Genomic DNA, 21,340 nt, shown 5'->3' with positions numbered 1-21,340 from the left:
AATTTCTGCATAAAAGTGATAATATATCATATTGTAGGTGTTTATTACACTTTGCATTCATATTTTGCGGCTTGTTACATTTTTGTTGTGTTTTGCTTGATTGTAAAATATACACAACTATGGAGGAGCTGGTCTGAGAAGTCAAATATATTCATGTTGTTAATATTCAGTGTTTTATTGTTCATAGTTAATATTGTAAATCCCACTTTCTTTATTTTAATGTACATTTTGAGTGTTCCGTTCGGTAAAAAACTGTAAAATTCCATTCCGTTTTTTTTGGAGGTGGTCTGTCATAACGTTTTTTAGAACTCTATAGCAGTGGTTCTCAACCTTTTTTCAGTGATGTACCCCCTGTGAATTTTTTTTAAATTCAAGTACCCCCTAATCAGAGCAAAGCATTTTTGGTTGAAAAAAAGAGATAAAGAAGTAAAATACAGCACTATGTCATCAGTTTCTGATTGATTAAATTGTATAACAGTGCAAAATATTGCTAATTTGTGGTGGTCTTTCTTGAACTATTTGGAAAAAAAGATATAAAAATAACTAAAAACTTGTTGAAAAATAAACAAGTGATTAAATTATAAATAAATATTTCTACACATAGAAGTAATCATCAACTTAAAGTGCCCTCTTTGGGGATTGTAATAAAGATCCATCTGGATTCATGAACTTCATTCGAAACATTTCTTCACAAAAAAAGAAATCTTTAACATCAATATTTATGGAACATGTCCACAAAAAATCTAGCTGTCAACACTGAATATTGCATTGTTGCATTGTAATGAATGGAATAGCCTACTTGAACTTACATTCATATTTTGTTGAAGTATTATTCAATAAATATATTTATAAAGGATTTTTGAATTGCTGCTATTTTTAGAATATTTTTAAAAAATCTCACGTACCCCCTGGCATACCTTCAAGTACCCCCAGGGGTACGCGTAAATAAATAAATAAATACCCCCATTTGAGAACCACTGCTCTATAGGGCAGGGGTGTCCAAACTTTTTCCACTGAGGGCCGCACATGGAAAAATTAAAGCACGCGGGGGCCATTTTGATATTTTTCATTTTCAAACCATAACAAAATTTATGGATTTTGTTTGTTTTTTACCTTTAGGGCTCCCGGGGACCATAAAGGGTCCAAGTCAGACTTGGGCAAATTAAGGCCCGCGGGCCACATGCGGCCCGTTAAGCTTTTCAATCTTCCCAAATAATTTTTTTTAGAGCTTTAAGATGGAAACTAGCTGCCATTAGGATGTGCAGTCATGTTTTCTAATGACCGCAAGTCTTCAACTATACTAAGTATTTCAATGCTTGGAATCTGCGCTTATGGATGATATACCAGTTACTATGGTAATCTAATTAGTTACTATGGTAATCTAATTAATTACTATGGTAATATAATTAGTTATTATGGTCATCTAATTAGTTACTATGGTAATCTACGTCACAGCAGCTCAGACGAGGCACCAAGCAGTGTGGGCGGGAAGCGTTTCCATAAACGCGGAAGATAGTTCTAAACTTTAGTGATATATCAGATTGTAGGTGGGTTTATTTTGTACCCTTCGCGTTCATATTTCACTGTTAGTTGCATTTTTGTTGCGTTTCACTTGATTGTAAAATATGTCGATCGAAAGGGGGTGTGACATTCATATTTTGTCAATATTCAGTGTTTTACCGTTCATAGAAAAATGTAAAAATTCCATTATGTTTTTTAAGGCGGTCTGTCATAACGTTTTTAGCATTCAATCAGACATTATTGTGAGGTTTTGTATTAGTGTTCCTTAAAATAGATATACCGGCCCCCAGACTAGGGATGTCCGATAATGGCTTTTTGCCGATATCCGATATTGTCCAACTCTTTAATTACCGATACCGATATCAACCGATACCGATATCAACCGATATATGCAGTCGTGGAATTAACACATTATTATGCCTAATTTGGACAACCATGTATGGTGAAGATAAGGTACTTTTAAAAAATAATAATAAAATAAGATAACTAAATTAAAAACATTTTCTTGAATAAAAAAGAAAGTAAAACAATATAAAAACAGTTACATAGAAACTAGTAATTAATGAAAATGAGTAAAATTAACTGTTAAAGGTTAGTACTATTAGTGGACCAGCAGCACACACAATCATGTGTGCTTACGGACTGTATCCCTTGCAGACTGTATTGATATATAATGTAGGAACCAGAATATTGATAACAGAAAGAAATGGGGGGAGGGAGGTTTTTTGGGTTGGTGCACTAATTGTAAGTGTATCTTGTGTTTTTTATGTTGATTTAATAAAAAAAACCCAAAAAAACCCGATACAGATAATAAAAAAACCGATACCGATAATTTCCGATATTACATTTTAACGCATTTATCGGCCGATAATATCGGGCATCCCTACCCCAGACACATTTTTTTCTCTAAATGTGGCCCCCGAGTCAAAATAATTGCCCAGGCCTGGTCTAAGTCATTAAAATGTTAAAAACAAGTCCAATTATTATTTTTTTTATTTATATAACGCTTACAGTAAATCTGTACAGTATATCAACTTCAGGTTGATATACAGTTTTAAAAAACAAAAAGGTTTTATGCCTTTTCTGTCAAAGACAACTTAGTTTTTTATAATAAAAGTGAAATATGCAGTATTTCCCCCACTGCCCAAAACATTCAGAAAGCAATGTTGGATGTGAAGCAGGGGCGTCACTAGCTTTTAAGGACAGGGGGGGCTTAGCCCCCAGGAGATGCACAGGATGCGAGCAAAACTTCACAAACGGCTAACAAAGACTTAGAAATTAATCATTGTTATTATTATTATTTCAGTGGGTTTAGTTTCAATGTGTGTGCAGTACAACAACAAACATGGTGACATTTTGTTTACAGCATCAACAAGAAACAATGACTTGCATGATCCTTCAAGATACACTGAAACACAATGAAAGTGGTGGCATTAGCCTCTAGGTTATTACTTCACAACATAGAGGCTAATGCCACCACTTTAGCTCACAATACAATAATTGTTTGTTCCCAAATATTTTGAAGTTGCACAGATTACATTTTGGGCACATATGTGACTAAAATGGTTGTAAATTCAAGCCCTGGAAATATTACTTAATTACTTGAATTAAAGTAATACCTGGATCGGGATAATTTGGCTTGTATGTAATATATTTATATATATATATTATGGCAAGTCGTTAAGGAAATTAAATATATACTGTATGGAAGTCTGAATAGAAATGAGAAACATTTATATATACTGTAAATAAGAAACACTTAGTCTTAGATCTGAAAAAGAGCCAAAGCTGTCAAAGAGCTGAGGGACCGTCTTCAAAGTGCAATGCTAAAACAAATAATGCAAACAATAAAATGCAACTTCCAGGGCTTGAGATTAATGTAGTCCCGTCGTCCCGGGGACGGTAAAAAAAATGCACGGGACGAAATGAAATGCTCCCCGGGACGATGGCTTTTAACCATTTTTTTTCTTTTTCTTTTTATGTATTTATTCATTTTACATTTTATATTAAATGTCTTGGTTTTTCCACCCTCTGAAAATCCTATGAAATGTTTAACAAGCCATCCTATAATAATACAACAGCTAATAATGTAACAATACAATAAAACAAATATATTTAATGATGTTTTCATTATTTTAACAATAGGCTAATGTATATTACTTTATATAGATTCTATAAGAAACACAAAACTTAAAAACTAAATGATTTACAATTGCAGACACAAGGTTCTTGTTCTGCAGTGCTGTGTGCTGATGTGATTCGTACACCTGCAGGACCGCAAGCAAGGTCGCAGAGAAAATGCGGACTGGATTTTGAGTGATGTGGGCATTTTCTATATGAACAAGTCAATTAATCAATCAATCAATGTTTACTTATATAGCCCTAAATCACAAGTTGGATACCGACGCACTAAAGGGGCTCTCTACCTTACGCTTTGAAGTGAGGGGAAACTGAGTGAATAATGACAGGTTATATGATTATTTATTTCAACTCATATTCGGGCCAATATGTCGGCATGCATTTTTTTTTTAACACCAAATTATTTAGGGGGGCTTAAGAACATTTTAGGGGGGCTTGAGCCCCCCTAAAATAGGCCTAACAACGCCAATGATGTGAAGTAATTAGAGCCTTAAAAAGATCAATAATGCAGGACACCATTGATTTTAATTCATTATTATTTTTGAGTAATCACAGTGAAAAGATAAATAAAATCCCATTAAATATATTTGTGATCCAAAATGTGCCACACTCATAAAGTGATACATTTTTATTAGTTTTTTTTTACTTTCAACACTTAAGTTACGAGCTCAACTTCAGATATATCTGTCCATTTTACGTTTCAACTATTATTTTGTTTGTTTTATGCTCTTTTGTCAAATAAAATGTTGATGTTTTTGTATGGCAACCACACAATATATGCAATATTTCCCACATAAAACATTTTAAAGTGAAATATTTGAAATAATTGGAGCCTTGAATAGGTCAATAATTCATTATAACATTGTTTTTTTTTGGGTTTTTTTGAGCAATGGCAAAAAAAAAGAAAAAAGAAAGATAGACAAAAGAAAAGAAAAAAGCCTGCATGGCAGCTTTGTGTCAACTTTTCTAGTTAGATTTCACCTCGTTCCGAGTTTTTTAAATTTTTGCAATAGCATTTCCAGAATGTGTGGCGGCCCGGTAAACAATTATCTGCGGGCCGCACTTTGAACACCCCTGCTATAGGACATTGTGACTTTTGGTATTCATGTTCCTGAAAAAAAGGGACCCAAACACACATACTGCACAGCAGCTTTTTACATCTAAATGTGTACATATCATTTATATCTGTGTTGGCTTTGTGATGAGGTGGCGACTTGTCCAGGGTGTACCCCGCCTTACGCCCGAATGCAACTGAGATAGCCTCCAGCACCCCCACGACCCCAAACGGGACAAGCGGTAGAAAATGGATGGATGGACACTGTTGCGTTGACCAGCATTCCTCCAATGGGGAATTCAAATTGCTAGTCTCTCCCAGATTCTTTTTATGGCACATAAGCTGATGTTTATATTCAATCAACAGGCAGTAATTGGTATTTTGTGGTTTATTCTCCAAGCTTAGAGGACAAACCTGAGACCAATCTAGCACACCAGCGTTCCCCAGCCCGGTCCAGATCGGTCTAGCTCGGTCTCCCCTCAAACCCCCGTGATCTTCCCTCTGTCCCTCGCCCCCACTCACTTTGTTTAGACTACTCCGAGTTATCTCTACTCTGACACATTCCAATCTAGAAGGCCAACACCTTACTATGAGACTCAAAAGAAGGAAGAATACTAGCTATTCTTTATATGACTATAGGAGTTTAGAAAGAAGTAACACTTAAATATGGATATGATTCTGATCTGCTTCCAACATACACCTTGGCCCCCCCAGACACATTTTTTCTCTCAATGTGGCCCCCCGAGTGAAAATATTTGCCGTCAGTACGGAGCTTTTATTTTGAAATAGCTCCCTGCTTCTTTTAAATATGTTTTTTTTACCGTTCCTTCACGCAGCATCTGTACAGAGAGAGGAAACCGGGGAGGAACAACATCCGCCAGCAGCGGGTTGCCGGGCCAAGCACCAGAGGTCAAAGGTGAGCGGTCGGCGCGTGCGCACGGCGTACACGCTGGAGCAGCTGCACGCGCTGGAGCTCAGCTTCCGGCGCTGTCACTACCTGTCCGTGCTGGAGCGCCACGCCGTGGCCAGCGCCCTGCAGCTCTCCGAGACCCAGGTCAAGATCTGGTTCCAGAACCGCCGCACCAAGTGGAGGAAGGAGCGCCTGCAAGGAGGGGAGGAAGAGAACGCCACGTGGGCCTGGCAGGCCCCCACCTGCTCCTCGCACGCCTTCGCCCCCTTCTGTTGCACCCAGCTGCGCCTCTTTGCACCGCCGCCGCTCGCCCAAAACCCTTTTTATTGCTGATGCAAGCACGCGGTCACGTGACCTACAGACTGTCCTCACCCTGTGATCATATCATGACTTAAATAGAATTAACTTATTTTGAATAAACATGTTTTTTGACAGACGTTGCTTCATTGTACATTCATATATTATGTTAAAGACCTACTATTTATTTAAACGGGGATAGCAGATCTATTCTATGTGTCATACTTGATCATTTCGCGATATTGCCATATTTTTGCTGAAAGGATTTAGTATAGAACGACGACGATAAAGATCGCAATTTTTGGTATCTGATAAAAAAAAGGCTTGCACCTACCGGAAGTAGCGTGACGTAGTCAGTTGAACATATACGCAAAGTTCCCTATTGTTTACAATGATGGCCGCATGAAGTGAGAGAGATTCGGACCGAGAAAGCGACAATTTCCCCATTAATTTGAGCGAGGATGAAGAAAGATTTGTGGATGAGTAAAGTGCAAGTGAAGGACTAGTGGGGAGTTGAAGCTATTCAGATAGGGAAGATGCTGTGAGAGCCGGGGGTGACCTGATATTCAGCTGGGAATGACTACAACAGTAAATAAACACAAGACATATACAGTATATACTCTATTAGCCACAACACAACCAGGCTTATATTTAATATGCCACTAGTTAATCCCACATAAAAACACCTAGGTGTTTGTTATGCTAGCTCCTAGCTACTAGCTCGAGCTAGTTATAGCTCGAGTGGGTAATATGGACGGGATCCCGTATATATAACCAGCCAATACAATTCAAACACCTGCACAACACACACACTCACTCAGCCCAAAGAACCGTTCACCTAACCCAAGGTTCATAAAGCTTATATATTTAACCAAAGTTACGTACGTGACACGCACGTACGGGCAAGCAATCAAATGTTTGGAAGCGCGCGGGTGGGACCTGATATTCAGCTGGGAATGACTACAACAGTAAATAAACACAAGACATATATATACTCTATTAGCCACAACACAACCAGGCTTATATTTAATATGCCACAAATTAATCCCGCATAACAAACACCTAGGTGTTTGTTATGCTAGCTCCTAGCTACTAGCTGGAGCTAGTTATAGCAAGCAATCAAATGTTTGGAAGCGTACACACGGTATCGCTTCTGCGTCTGTTAACGAAGTCAAAGTCCTCCTGGTAAGAGTCTCTGTTGTCCGAGTTCTTCGATCTTGACTGCATCTTTCGGGAATGTAAACAATGAAACACAGACTGTGTTGTGTTGCTGACTTCCCTCGCAAAATACTCCGCTTCGCACAGACTTTCTTCTTTGCTTGCTCAGCTTCTTTCTCCATAATGCAATGAACAAATTGCAACAGATTCACCAACACAGATGTCCAGAATACTGTGGAATAATGAGATGAAAACAGTTATTTCGTATTGGCTTCAATGGGGAAGCCATACCTCTGTTCTACTGGCTACGTCACGCGCATACGTCATCCTCAGAGGCGTTTTGAACCGGAAGTTCCCCGGGAAATTTAAAATGTCACTTTATAAGTTAACCCGGCCGTATTGGCATGTGTTGCAATGTTAAGATTTCATCATTGATATACAAACTATCAGACTGCGTGGTCGCTAGTAGTGGCTTTCAGTAGGCCTTTAACTACACAGGCCTTCCACATTTGTTACACATTCATACCAAAACATAAAACCTTTTGCCACATTGAAAAAAAAAAGGCACTTTTTTACAAAAGCAGTGAAGTTGTCACGTTGTGTAAATGGTAAATAAAACCAGAATACAATGATTTGCAAATCCTTTTCAATTTATATTCAATTGAATAGACTGCAAAGACAAGATATTTAACGTTCGAACTGGTAAACTTTGTTATTTTTTGCAAATATTAGCTCATTTTAAATTTGATGCCTGCAACATGTTTCAAAAAAGCTGGCACAATTGGCAAAAAAGACAGAGAAAGTTGAGGAATGCTCATCAAAGACTTATTTGGAACATCCCACAGGTGAACAGGCTAATTGGGAACAGGATTGGGTATAAAAGCAGCTTCCATGAAATGCTCAGTCGTTCACAAACAAGGACGGGGCGAGGGTCACCACTTTGTCAACAAATGCGTGAGCAAATTGTTGAACAACATTTCTCAACCAGCTATTGCAAGGAAATTTAGGGATTTCACCATCTACGCTCCGTAATATCATCAAAAGGTTCAGAGAATCTGGAGAAATCACTGCACGTAAGCCATGATATTACGCACCTTCCATCCCTCAGGCGGTACTGCATTAAAAAGCGACATGAGTGTGTAAAGGATATCACCACATGGGCTCAGGAACACTTCAGAAAACCACTGTCAGTAACTGCAGTTGGTCGCTACATCTGTAAATGCAAGTTAAAACTCTACTATGCAAAGCGAAAGCCATTTATCAACAACACCCAGAAACCCAGAAATACCTCAACTTATATTCAATTGAATAGACTGCAAAGACAAGATATTTAACGTTAGAACTGAGAAACTAAATTTTTTTTGGAAAATAATTATGAACTTAGAATTTAATGGCAGCAACACGTTGCAAAAAAAATTGTCACAAGGGCATTTTTACCACTGTGTTACATGGCCTTTCCTTTTAACAACACTCAGTAAAGGTTTGGGAACTGAGGAGACACATTTTTGAAGTGGAATTCTTTCCCATTCTTGCTTGATGTACAGCTTAAGTTGTTCAACAGTCTCCCTTCTCATATTTTAGCCTTCATATTGCACCACACATTTTCATTGAGAGACATGTCCGAACTACAGGCAGGCCAGTCTAGTACCCGCACTCTTTTACTATGAAGCCACGTTGATGTAACACGTGGCTTGGCATTGTCTTGCTGAAATAAGCAGGGGCGTCCATGGTAACCTTGCTTGGATGGCAACATATGTTGCTCCAAAACCTGTATGTACCTTTCAGCATCAACAACATTGAGAAATGTTGTTCTTAAACTGTTCGACAATTTGCTCAGGCGTTTGTTGACAAAGTGGTGACACTCGCCCCACCCTTTTTTGTGAATGACTGAGCATTTCATGGAAGCTGCTTTTATACCCAATCCTGTTCCCAATTAGCCTGTTCACCTGTGGGATGTTCCAAATAAGTGTTGGATGAGCATTCCTCAACTTTCTCAGTCTTTTGTGCCACTTGTGCCAGCTTTTTTGAAACATGTTGCAGACATCAAATTCCAAATCAGCTAATATTTGCAAACAATAACAAAGTTTACCAGTTTGAACGTTAAATATCTTGTCTTTGCAGTCTATTCAATTGAATATAAGTTGAAAAGGATTTGTTGTATTCTGTTTTTATTTGCCATTTACACAACGTGACAACTTCACTGGCTTTTGGCTTTTGTACATAGTTCCACATTTTCAGTAACAAATGTCCCTTTCAAAATGAACAGATTTTTTTGGGGGGGGCGATTCAAACCATGGCCCTGTGATGAGGTGGCGACTTGTCCAGGGTGTACCCTGCCTACCGCTCGAATGCAGCTGAGATAGGCTCCAGCCACCCCAAAAGGGACAAGCGGTAGAAAATGGATGGATACAAACCCTTCCAACATAAAAACTAGGGATGTCCGATAATGGCTTTTTGCCGATATTCCGATATTGTCCAATTCTTTAATTACCGATACCGATATCAACCGATATATGCAGTCGTGGAATTAACACATTATTATGCCTAATTTGGACAACCGGTGAAGATAAGGTCCTTTTTAAAAAAATTAGTAAAATAAGATAAATAAATTAAAAACATTTTCTTGAATAAAAAAGAAAGTACAACAATATAAAAACAGTTACATAGAAACTAGTAATGAATGAAAATGAGTAAAATGAACTGTTAAAGGTTAGTACTATTAGAGGAGCAGCAGCACGCACAATCATGTGTGCTTACGGACTGTATCCCTTGCAGACTGTATTGATTTATATTGATATATAATGTAGGAACCAGAATATTGATAACAGAAAGAAATGGGGGGAGGGAGGTTTTTTGGGTTGGTCCACTAATTCTAAGTGTATCTTGTGTTTTTTATGTTGATTTAATAAAAAACAAAACAAACAAAAACGATACAGATAATAAAAAAAACGATACCGATAATTTCCGATATTACATTTTAACGCAGTTATCGGCCGATAATATCGGCAGGCCGATATTATCGGACATCCCTAGTTCAAACGTAAAATGGACAGATATACACTACCGTTCAAAAGTAGTATTGATATATATTGATATATAATGTAGGAAGCAGAATATTAATAACAGAAAGAAACAACCCTTTTGTGTGAATGAGGGGAGGGAGGTTTTTTGGGTTGGTGCACTAATTGTAAGTGTATCTTCTGTTTTTTATGTTGATTTAATAAAAAATAAAAAAAAATAAAAAAACGATACCGATAATAAAAAACCGATAATTTCCGATATTACATTTTAACGCATATATCGGACATCTCTAATAAAAACCTACAACTTTGCACAACCCCAACCTTTCCACTATTCCTGTTAACTCCCTATTTTCCGTAACAAATTCCATTCCACTTCTTCCTACGTCCACATTTCTCAACCATTAGGATATTCAGCTTTTCCAAAACACTCGTGAATAAAATCACTCTTTTCCCAGAATGCCACATTTTCCGCTGAGCGTCAGCATTTACACGCCGTTTTCGACACTTATCGCCGTCTCTTGTTGTTCAGGGGATGAAAAAGATGAATCACCAAGATGAAAACACATGAGAAGTTGCAGTAAGTGAGCAGAGAATGTTCCAGAACGCAGGTTTGTGCTGGTCTGGCTTGCTTTGGCCTGATAAGGAATTAGAAACAGATGGAGGCCAAAGTAAACAATTGACCACAGTGATGATGAAAAGAAAGAGAAGGAGAGATGATATTACATAAAAGCATCAATAGGTCACGCGATGGAGGCGGAGCCTGTCGGGATGGGGCGGAGCATCGGTAGCAACTAATGCAAGTCAGAGGCTCTCATGGTGTGATGTCTCACTCTGTCCCATCTAGCATGTTTATTGTGAGCCTTAAGAAGGAAACCGAGTGATTGATGTCCTAAAGTGAGTCCATCCAGTTCAGTCTTCAGCTCCAGCGCCAGGAAACCTACTTCGAGGTTTTCCTGGTCCGCTTGGACTCTTTTTCTCTTTGTACTCTGATTACTTGGACGTATTCTAAAGATGAAGTTCTTGCTCTCATTAAAGTTCTGATGTGGTCTGGTCCGCTTCCTTTTTGCTCCATCCCCTCTAGGAATGTCTCAGTGGAAGAAGCTCCTCCCACTCGGCTCTTGGAAGGGTGAGGGGAAAAGGGGGTGAAGGGCCATGAGGGAGAGATGAGACCAGAGGAGAAGGAGGCGGAGGAAGCTCGCAGGCTTTAAAGCAATAAAGCAGTTGTGGGTTTCTCTCCCCTCACATCTGAGAAGTTGTTGTCACCTTTTTGTTCCCTCTCATGGACATCTGCTGCTCAGATGGTCCTCAAGGAGCTCACTAAGGGCTGAAAACCGTGCAGAAGCTTCTACTACTACACCATGAAAGTTCTGCTGGTCTGGGCTCTCCTCGCCCTGTGCGCCGTGGTCGTCTGCGGCCGCCAGGATGTGGAGGAGGACGAGCTTCAGGTGAGGAAAGTCAGGTCGGGGGAGGAAGGTGAAAGGTCAGACGAGCCCAGCAGGCCGGTAGACGTGGACAACCCCAAACCAAAGAAGAAGAAAACGCCAGAGGAAGTGGCGGCAGGTGAGAGGGTGCATGTGTCGTCTTGCATGCATCAGCACAATCGCTGGTAACTGTAGCGGTCCGGTCCTGGCGGCCCGCTTTGTTTGCCAGAAAAACATGAAGATTGAGGCAGAAGAGATGCATCGGCGGAAAGAAAATTGTCCCACAAGAGTTTTCCACAAGCGTAGAGACGCATGTGTTGCAAACTTTCCATTGCAGGAAGCACGCTGTCATGTCAGCCATGTTTGTTTACGCTCATGATGGTGAATCATCTCAGCACGCTCATGTTCTATGTGGTTTATTGCTGTGGATTGTAATTATGCCGAGTCATGTTCTATGTGGTTTATTTCTGTGAATTGTAATCATGCAGAGTCATGTTCTATGTGGTTTATTTCTGCGAATTGTAATCATGCAGAGTCATGTTCTATGTGGTTTATTTCTGTGAATTGTAATCATGCGGAGTCATGTTCTATGTGGTTTATTTCTGTGGATTGTAATCATGCCGAGTCATGTTCTATGTGGTTTATTTCTGTGGATTGTATTCATGCAGAGTCATGTTCTATGTGGTTTATTTCTGCGAATTGTAATCATGCAGAGTCATGTTCTATGTGGTTTATTTCTGTGGATTGTAATCATGCAGAGTCATGTTCTATGTGGTTTATTTCTGCGGATTGTAATCATGCAGAGTCATGTTCTATGTGGTTTATTTCTGTGGATTGTAATCATGCCGAGTCATGTTCTATGTGGATTATTTCTGTGGATTGTAATCATGCAGAGTCATGTTCTATGTGGTTTATTTCTGTGGATTGTAATCATGCAGTCATGTTCTATATGGTTTATTTCTGTGGATTGTAATCATGCAGAGTCATGTTCTATGTGGTTTATTTCTGTGGATTGTAATCATGCCGAGTCATGTTCTATGTGGTTTATTTCTGTGGATTGTATTCATGCAGAGTCATGTGCTATGTGGTTTATTTCTGTGGATTGTAATCATGCAGAGTCATGTTCTATGTGGTTTATTTCTGCGAATTGTAATACTGCTGAGTCATGTTCTCAGTGGCTTTTTTTCTGTTATTGTAATTCTGCTGAGTCGAGATTGGATCCAGTTCTTGCGGTCTCTAAGTGGATGAGTAAGTTCTTGAGTCTCACCTCAGCCCCTTGGAACCAAATTGTTCAGTCTGGTTTTATGATGGCAGACGTTTTAAAAGTCCATAAAGACTATGATTCATGGATTGCTTCTTCGTTCTGCTTCCCAACCCTGTACAGCCAAAGCCAGGAAGGCGGCGGAGAAGGAGGCCAAGGCAAAGAAGCAGAAAACCCCAAAGCCCACCAAAAAGCCCAAAGCTCCAAAGCCTACCAAGAAGCCCAAACAACCCAAAGCCACCAAGAAACCCAAGGCACCCAAAGCCACCAAAAAACCTAAAGCGGCCCCTACGGTGCAGCCTGAGTTGAAGCCGCTGACAGAACCTAGCTGGCATACAAGTACGTTTCAACATGACCACTGAGGTGAATGTTCTACCTCCAATAATACACCATCCTTGTCTTTGGGTCTCCACAGCAACCAGCCATGTGACCCCGGTGCAGCCAAAGTGGGAGGAGCCTGAAGAACCAGACTTGGTTAGGGTTGTCCCAGGTCAGTGGAGTAGAATCTTTACAGAATCAACCATTATGTTTGTACCAGTGATGCAGCATCAGCATCTTTGTGGGTCTGTGTCATCCTTAAAAGAAAGAAATATCATATGTAACCAGACCCCCTAGTGGTGGAACTCTTTGTTAGCACTTGTATGTCTTCTGCTGTGAAAGAAGATCTTTACATGGCCATGGAGTCTGTGTTAGTAATTATGTTGGAATTTTCTTTAGATAAAAAGCAGCTGACAACTCCTGAGGTCATCATGTACATTCCAGGTATGATATTAGCGTCTTATTGTACATTAACAAGACACTTTTTGGCCTACAGTCTTTGAGAGAATAATTTACCTTTTGCTTCGTCTTGCAGAGGAGACCACCAGCATGCCCTTTGTGATACCTTGGTACGAGGAGTACGACTACGACGACCGTACGTCTGATGTACCCATCATGAGAACGTTGGAGACCATTCCAGATGTGAGCTTGTCCTCGTTTGTTGACAGTGTCCAAGAAGAAACAGGAGGAGGAGGAGGAGATTGCCCGCAAGGAAAAGGCAGAAAGAGCTGAGAAAGGTCAGGAATTTAACTTGTAGAAGGTTGAAAGCAGATAATCAGCAAGACTTGAATGAGTGTTCTTTGTCATGAGTTTATGACAACATGACGTCCTTTTAAATAAGGTAGGATCCCAGAGAGGAAACATTTTTTTACCTTTGTTGTGGAGAAGATGTAGCACAGCACACATGGAAGTCGTTTGTGCTGGCTGACATCTTGACACATTGTTTTGTCGTTACACACTAAAGCCGAACGTCTGAGGAAGAAGTGGGAGGAGGAGGAAGAGGAGCGACTCAGACAGATTTCCCCGCCGCCGGAACCCAAAAGTAAGACAACAACAATCGTGAAGACCGTCTTCATGCATGAAGTGTAGTAGTGTATCATGTACCAAGGCAACAAGACTTATTTATGGCATCTCTAGAATGTCCCCCTCTGGGTTTGGAGTCTCACCGCGTGGACGACGACCAACTGCTGGCCTCCTCTCAGTCTCTTCATGGCTTCTCGGCTCAAAGGGGCCGACTCAACATGCAGGTACTACCCGGTACATCTTACTCCTCTTTGGACCGCTACACCACACCGGACTGGACTAAAGCTCAGCCGTGTTCAGGGTTCGGCCAAAGATGAAGATCTTTTCGGGGGTGCGTGGTGCGCAGAGTCTGAAGAGACCAACAGCTGGTTTGAGGTGGATGCACGACGGGAGGTGGAGTTCACGGGTGTCATCACACAGGGAAGAAACTCTGAGCAGCTGTAAGTTAACAACGTGCATATATTAAAGACAAGCTAGAGAATGTTGGGGAGTAGCCAAAGAATGCCAAGTGCTGGCCAAGAAATAAGAATGCTATTGACTAGCCAGGGAATTCCTGAAACAAAGCCTTGGATGGTCCCTTCTACTAATCATTTCTTGGGAATGGTAACTGTTGTGGTAATATGTCCACATCAACCCTGCGGTTAAAGATGATCTTGCGTACATTTATTCTTGCAGCGAGGACTTTGTGTCATCCTACTTTGTGGCCTTCAGCAACGACAGTCGTGATTGGACCGTTCTTCACGATGGCTACGCTGAATGGGTGAGTGGAACGTCAACTAGAACTTGATGACAACGTGCCCTCAGAGAAAAGAACACCATGTGAAGTCTGGTTGACTATTTCCATACAGTTGTTTTACGGGAACGTTGACAAGGACACCCCGGTCATGAACCAGTTTTCTTGGCCCGTGGTAGCACGATACTTCCGCATCCTACCTCAGAGCTGGAACGGCAGCTTGTGTCTCCGGGTTGAGGTTCTGGCCTGTCAACTTCCCAGTCAGTATGACAAACCCCCGGCTGTCAATACGTATCTACAATCTTCTGAGCAGCCATGCACGACTTTGTGTCCTTACAGGCAGCCATCACAGCGAGAACGAAGTGAAGACTTCGGACGAGCTCGACTTCAGACATCACAACTACAAGGACATGAGACAGGTCGGCCTCTCATTAAAACAAGTATCTCCAGTCTAACAAACAAGGTTCTCATCATCTTAACTTATTTTGACTAATAAAAACATGACAAAAATTGACAGTTTACCACAAATGTCTAAGAAATGTTAGATCGTTGTTTGCCAAGCAGTTTATGAATAAGGAAGCCAAGTGAAATACTTCTGTCTTCCAGATGATGAAAGTGATTAATGAGGAGTGTCCCAACATCACCAGAATCTACAACATTGGTAAAAGTTCTCAGGGTCTGAAGATGTATGCTATGGAGATCTCTGACAATCCTGGCGAGCATGAAATGGGTAACGTCACATTGACATGTTGGATTTTTATCGGGAACTCAATGATATTCCACATTTTCTTCAAGGAGTTTAGTTGCAGGACAAGCTAACAAACTGGTTGATGGGCTTTTTTTTCCTAGGAGAACCAGAATTCCGTTACTCAGCAGGTCTCCATGGTAACGAAGCGCTGGGCCGTGAGCTCCTCCTCCTACTAATGCAGTTCCTGTGCAAGGAGTACAAGGATGAAAACCCTCGAGTGCGCCGCCTGGTGGACGGAGTGAGGATTCACCTGATGCCATCTCTTAACCCTGATGCTTATGAGCTGGCATTTGAGGCGGTATGATGGCGACGTTCAAGCATTTTTACTCTTTTAGCGCCATGTTGCAGACTTAATGCCAGCGTCCTTCCTTTTCTCTAGGGATCCGAGATGGGGAACTGGGCTCTGGGCCACTGGACTGAGGAAGGTTACGACATCTTCCAGAACTTTCCAGACCTCAACAGCATCTTGTGGGGGGCTGAGGACCGAGGCTGGGTACCTCGCATTGTACCCAACCATCACATTCCCATGCCTGAGCACTTCCTCAATGGATCTGTGAGCGCGATTTGGTAGAGGCAGTTTTTTAGCACCAATGAGAAGTTCAAACAAAAACTGCACTTTCTCTCGTTCAGCTCGCTGTGGAGACAAAAGCCATCATTTCCTGGATGGAGCGCAATCCCTTCGTGCTAGGAGCTAATCTGCAAGGTGGGGAAAAGCTGGTCACGTTCCCTTTTGACATGCAGCGCCCACAGATTCCGGTAAGGAAAGAGACATGCAAAGTGACCTTGGTAGCCTGCCAACCTTGTGACAGCCTTGTTGTTTCCAAGCTGACTGACAGCAGGCGCTGGACCAACAGCGAGATGACCGACGAGGCGTGGACCCGCCTCCAGCGTCAGAACGAGGGCGCGCTGAGGGAGACACCTGATGACATGATGTTCCGCTGGCTGGCCATGTCGTATGCTCACAGTCACCTGAGCATGACCGAGACACACCGAGGCTCCTGTCACGGGGACGACATCACTAGGAGCCAGGGCATCGTCAACGGGGCCAGCTGGAAGCCCGTCGTTGGCAGTAAGTGCTACTCCCATTAAGATTAGCATAAGAGTTGCTTGCCAGTTTAAGTCATCCTGAGTGTGACCCCACCCCCTTAAACCTCGCCTCCGCAGGTATGAACGACTTCAGCTACCTTCACACTAACTGTTTTGAGCTCTCCATCTTCCTGGGATGTGACAAGTTCCCACACGAGAGCGAACTTTCCCTGGAGTGGGAAAACAACCGTGAAGCTCTGTTGACCTTTATCGAGCAGGTGATGACCACAGCGCCACCATCAGGGTGCCAAAAGAACAAAAACATGTGCATACAAACTACTGGACTAGACTGATGGCTTAAAATCATCAGTTTTGATAGTTTCAGATTGAGGAAGCTTAAAGGAACCACACTAAACTTGACTGGATTGGAGGGAAGGGTTTCTTTGTTTTTGCTAGCACAAGTATGTCAAATCTAATTGACCAACTTCCACAATACCATGAGTCAGACAAAGAAGTATTCCATTTGGTTCCAGACATGTTTTCCAATATGTATTTCCCGGTGAATAAGACAACTACGATTATTGCTTAGTGACATTCAGGTTTTGCTTTATGTGTACTTGTCCAGGTCAATCGTGGGATAAAAGGTATGGTCAAAGATGTGGAGGGAAATCCTCTGGCCAACGCCAGTATATCAGTGGAGGGGATACATCATGATGTCATAACAGGTGCCTTTCTGCCATGAGAAAAACTCTCACGGTTCAATCTGAGGTAAAAAGATTGACCTTGTCTCTCATTACAGCTGTGGGTGGCGACTACTGGCGTCTGCTGAATCCCGGAGAATACCGTGTGACGGCAAAAGCGGACGGCTACACCTCTCAGACCAGACTGTGTATGGTGGGCTATGACTCCGGGGCCACTTCCTGCAGCTTCACCTTGGCCAAATCCAACTGGGACCGCATCAAGGAGATCCTGGTGCTTAACGGTAACCGGCCCATCCGCGTAGTCACCAAAACGAGCAAGGTGAAGGCCACGGCGGCAAGCAGCACAGCAGCGGTGGATAGCACTCTCAGCCCAGAGGAAGAGCACGCTGCCGCCCAGAAAGCGGAGCGACTCAGGCGGCTGCGAATCCTGCGTCTCCGTCGGTTGCGTCTGCAGAGGCAACGAGCCAGCCTCGGCATCACGCCTGCTACCACCACGACCCCAACCCCAACAACTACTACTACTTCTACTACGACAACACGAAAGACTGAGACTACAACTTCCTGGTACGACCCCTGGTTTGCTGTGGACAACTGGTCCACCGAAAACCCATTTGACAGCATCATATTTGACTCGGTGCCCACTGAGGACTATCCGTTTCAATTCACCATTGACTGAAAATGACAGGCGCACCCAATCAATCTAAACCATTTTACAGTATGGTTTACATTACAACTGCTTTGACAACTATCCATGTTTTCAATCCAGCAGTACCGAGACCTTCTGGATTTAAGATACCTTCACACTGTAGCACTGATACTTCAAGATATATGAGTTCATAGCAAGTATTATCGTTTATGCTGTTAACCTGAAGCACAATTATCATCCAAAGGAGACACTAAAACTAAATGTAACTTTCATAGTACAATATACAGTTGCCGATACATTACGTGTACTCACCAAAAAGATGTTTCCAGAAGACGGAAGCAGTGAAAGTTGAATTTATTCTCGAATGTTCTCTGTGTTGAACTAGGCTGAAAAAAGCCTTTTAAATTCAATAAACACCTTGAGAACAAATAGATTTGAAAAAAACAATGACCTACTGTGGCTGAAATGTCTTAAATTTAAGATGTTTATTATGGATGGAAATAAACATGGCGAGTTTATTTCCGCTGTTTTGGGGGTTGAAATCAACACGAAAAAGTCTGTTTCATGAGGCTTGTCATCTAAAAGGTCTTCATGACTGGCTCACTTTTTTGATCACTTCCTTTTTTTGCTGCGGAAAGTCTTCAGAGGGTTGTTGCCTTTGTTGTTCTACAAGCAAAGCAAAACAGGGTTCAGCTTCAAATTACTTTCAAGGTTCCTTTGTGTAGTTAAAAAATAAAAATGCTTCATTTGCTCCTTACTTTCTGGGAGGGTGACAAAGAGTTATTGTGTGGCTTACCTTGAAATTGCTCTTGGTGACGCCATGTGGTGTATACCTGTCCTTCCTCCTCCTCCTGTCCGACCAAGAACCAATGAATCCCCTCATAGCTTCAGGAACTAGATCAGGTCATAGTAGAGGACTTCAGCCATGAAGATTAACATGCTAACGTGCTCACAAGCTAACATGCACTCACTGAGGTAATCGGGTATGTTTTTCAGGTGAGGCTTGATTACAGCAGGGTGGAGAGCTTTGTCATGTCTGAGGAGCTGCAGGTCTCTGGGGTTGTCCTCAAAGTATGTCTGATAGACAGCACAGGCGGACAATCAGAACCCGCCTACTATGTTTTCCTTGTCTTTATGTTTAGCATCCGTCACTCACCTTCAGCTTCTCCGAGTTGAGCAGCTCCCTTTTGATCTCTTTTAGTCTGGCTTCTTTAACCGCCTGCTTGGTCACTGAACGCATCGCATCCTACATCAGGAAACAATCCCAAAATAATGATCAGTTCACAAAAGCCAACAAGCAAAGGCCGATTTAAGGACAAGTCAAATCGCAAAGTAGCAAAGCAATTTTAAAGGAATCATGTCTGCTTGTCACATGACCAACCATCATTGACTTAAAAACCTCCTCGGTGTTACCATATTTCTGCTTCAGTAAGTTTTATGTTCTTAACATAGCCTAAGACAGGGGTCTGAAACTCCTCACACATGGTCCACTTGCAGCCCGCAGGATCATATCTTGTGGCCCCCACTTAACTGCAGTATAAATGTGGCCTGTGCAGCTAATACTTATATATATTGTAGCCATCTTCCATCCCACTAGACAGAACACTAACTTACTACAAAAAACACAAAGATGACAATAAACATACAGGGAAACCACCGCTATGGATGGGGACGTAACAATAAATGGTAATAATGATAACAGCGGTAAAACTCACGGCGGTTAGTATTACTGTTTTAAATTGAAAATCTGCACTTTGATAAAGTCACGGACTGACTGGCGCCAGCTCGCTAGCTTAAATGCTAAAATTAAAACGAGAGACATTGACAACTTTTCCCTTTAAGAAACAACATACCTCAATCTAAATGTATATAAAACACATTGCTGTCTGAGCAACTAAGCTATTCAATTGTGCACATTGAACCTACTGTGCTCTCTCAGTGTGATTGTTATTTACTCAAAGGGAAAAAGACGGACTGCTGAACAGAGTAGGACAACGTTGAAACGTTAAATAATACTACATTTTATTGGTAATACACTTTTCATTTAAATACATTTTAAAGCTCCGCAGTACAAAACAATATTTAAAACAATAAAAGCTTAGCCATTGAAACATTAATAGTAAGACTAAAACACTATCAATGAAACATTAGAAAGACAAAACAATAGTGAGTTTTCTAAAAGTGTGTCTCCATAAAAAATTGGTCAAAAGGTTTCAGTGTGTGTATAAGTACTTTTTGAGCACATTCAACAATTATGCGATGATAATGAGACCCGTGATTTTTTTGGTCACAACTAGGGATGTCCGATAATGGCTTTTTGCTGATATCCGATATTCCGATATTGTCCAACTCTTTAATTACTGATACCGATATCAACCGATACCGATATCAACCGATATATACAGTCGTGGAATTAACACATTATTATGTCTAATTTGGACAACCAGGTATGGTGAAGATAAGGTACTTTAAAAAAAATAAAAAAATAAAATAAAATAAGATAAATAAATTAAAAACATTTTCTTGAATAAAAAAGAAAGTAAAACAATATAAAAACAGTTACATAGAAACTAGTAATTAATGAAAATGAGTAACATTAACTGTTAAAGGTTAGTACTATTAGTGGACCAGCAGCACGCACAATCATGTGTGCTTACGGACTGTATCCCTTGCAGACTGTATTGATATATATTGATATATAATGTAGGAACCAGAATATTAATAACAGAAAGAAACAACCCTTTTGTGTGAATGAGGAGGGAGGTTTTTTGGGTTGGTGCATTAATTGTAAGTGTATCTTGTGTTTTTTATGTTGACTTAATAAAAACAAAACAAAAAAAAAAAAAAAAAAACAAAAAAAAAAAAACGATACCGATAATAAAAAAAACGATACCGATAATTTCCGATATTACATTTTAACGCATTTATCAGCCGATAATATCGGCAGGCCGATATTATCGGACATCCCTAGTCACAACCGTGATATGAAATGTTCATATTGTTACATCCCTATATGGGAAATAATAAACAACTAACATGACTCTAAACACATAACTTCAGCAACTTTATACAAAATAAGTCAGTGTTTAATAGAGATGCCGATAAATGCAATATAGTAAATTATCGGTATCGTTTTTTTAAATTATCGGTATAGTTTTTTTAATTTTTTATAATTTTTTTATTTTTATCAAATCAACATAAAAAACACAAGATACACTTACAATTAGTGCACCAACCCAAAAAACCTCCCTCCCCCATTTACTCATTCACACAAAAGTGTTGTTTCTTTCTGTTATTAATATTCTGGTTCCTACATTATATATCAATATATATCAATACAGTCTGCAAGGGATACAGTCCG

The 21,340-nt window shown here is 40.8% G+C and overlaps 3 protein-coding genes across 3 annotated transcripts in view; 2 read left to right on the top strand and 1 right to left on the bottom strand.

The window, feature by feature from the left end:
• pnx (posterior neuron-specific homeobox) overlaps nt 1–5,957 on the top strand; it is a 6,704-nt gene extending 747 nt beyond the window's left edge. The window contains exon 2 of the mRNA XM_062032047.1: nt 5,551–5,957. Coding sequence (XP_061888031.1) covers nt 5,551–5,957 — 407 coding nt within the window. The remainder of the gene's footprint in view (nt 1–5,550) is intronic.
• Nucleotides 5,958–11,264: 5,307 nt separating this feature from the next.
• On the top strand, nt 11,265–18,675 carry aebp1a (AE binding protein 1a). Its single transcript, XM_062030784.1, has 20 exons — nt 11,265–11,662; nt 12,908–13,123; nt 13,200–13,274; nt 13,502–13,546; nt 13,638–13,697; nt 13,771–13,839; nt 14,067–14,144; nt 14,240–14,349; nt 14,426–14,565; nt 14,801–14,885; nt 14,974–15,118; nt 15,198–15,277; nt 15,465–15,588; nt 15,708–15,904; nt 15,986–16,159; nt 16,237–16,362; nt 16,432–16,675; nt 16,771–16,910; nt 17,258–17,357; nt 17,432–18,675. The coding sequence occupies exons 1-20, from the start codon at nt 11,461–11,463 to the stop codon at nt 18,007–18,009; spliced, it is 2,988 nt and encodes a 995-aa protein (XP_061886768.1). The 5' UTR covers nt 11,265–11,460; the 3' UTR covers nt 18,010–18,675.
• The window catches only part of ddx56 (DEAD (Asp-Glu-Ala-Asp) box helicase 56), a 20,043-nt gene continuing 17,143 nt past the window's right edge, over nt 18,441–21,340 (bottom strand). The window contains exons 11-14 of the mRNA XM_062030786.1: nt 19,136–19,225; nt 18,951–19,056; nt 18,776–18,873; nt 18,441–18,645 (exon numbers count right to left, since the gene is read on the bottom strand). Of these exons, the coding sequence (XP_061886770.1) occupies nt 18,592–18,645; nt 18,776–18,873; nt 18,951–19,056; nt 19,136–19,225 (348 nt within the window). The 3' untranslated portion in view covers nt 18,441–18,591. The remainder of the gene's footprint in view (nt 18,646–18,775; nt 18,874–18,950; nt 19,057–19,135; nt 19,226–21,340) is intronic.

This window comes from Entelurus aequoreus, linkage group LG21 (assembly GCF_033978785.1).
Source record: "Entelurus aequoreus isolate RoL-2023_Sb linkage group LG21, RoL_Eaeq_v1.1, whole genome shotgun sequence".
Classification (NCBI taxonomy): domain Eukaryota; kingdom Metazoa; phylum Chordata; class Actinopteri; order Syngnathiformes; family Syngnathidae; genus Entelurus; species Entelurus aequoreus.
This window is presented reverse-complemented; position numbering and strand designations above follow the sequence as displayed.

Excerpts from the sequence above, each read along its gene's own strand:
- aebp1a (XM_062030784.1), top strand. The coding sequence starts at position 11,461 with ATGAAAGTTCTGCTGGTCTGGGCTCTCCTCGCCCTGTGCGCCGTGGTC. Across the intron at positions 11,663-12,907 it reads GCCAGAGGAAGTGGCGGCAG|CCAAAGCCAGGAAGGCGGCG; the intron begins GTGAGAGGGTGC and ends AACCCTGTACAG. Across the intron at positions 13,275-13,501 it reads CTTGGTTAGGGTTGTCCCAG|ATAAAAAGCAGCTGACAACT; the intron begins GTCAGTGGAGTA and ends AATTTTCTTTAG.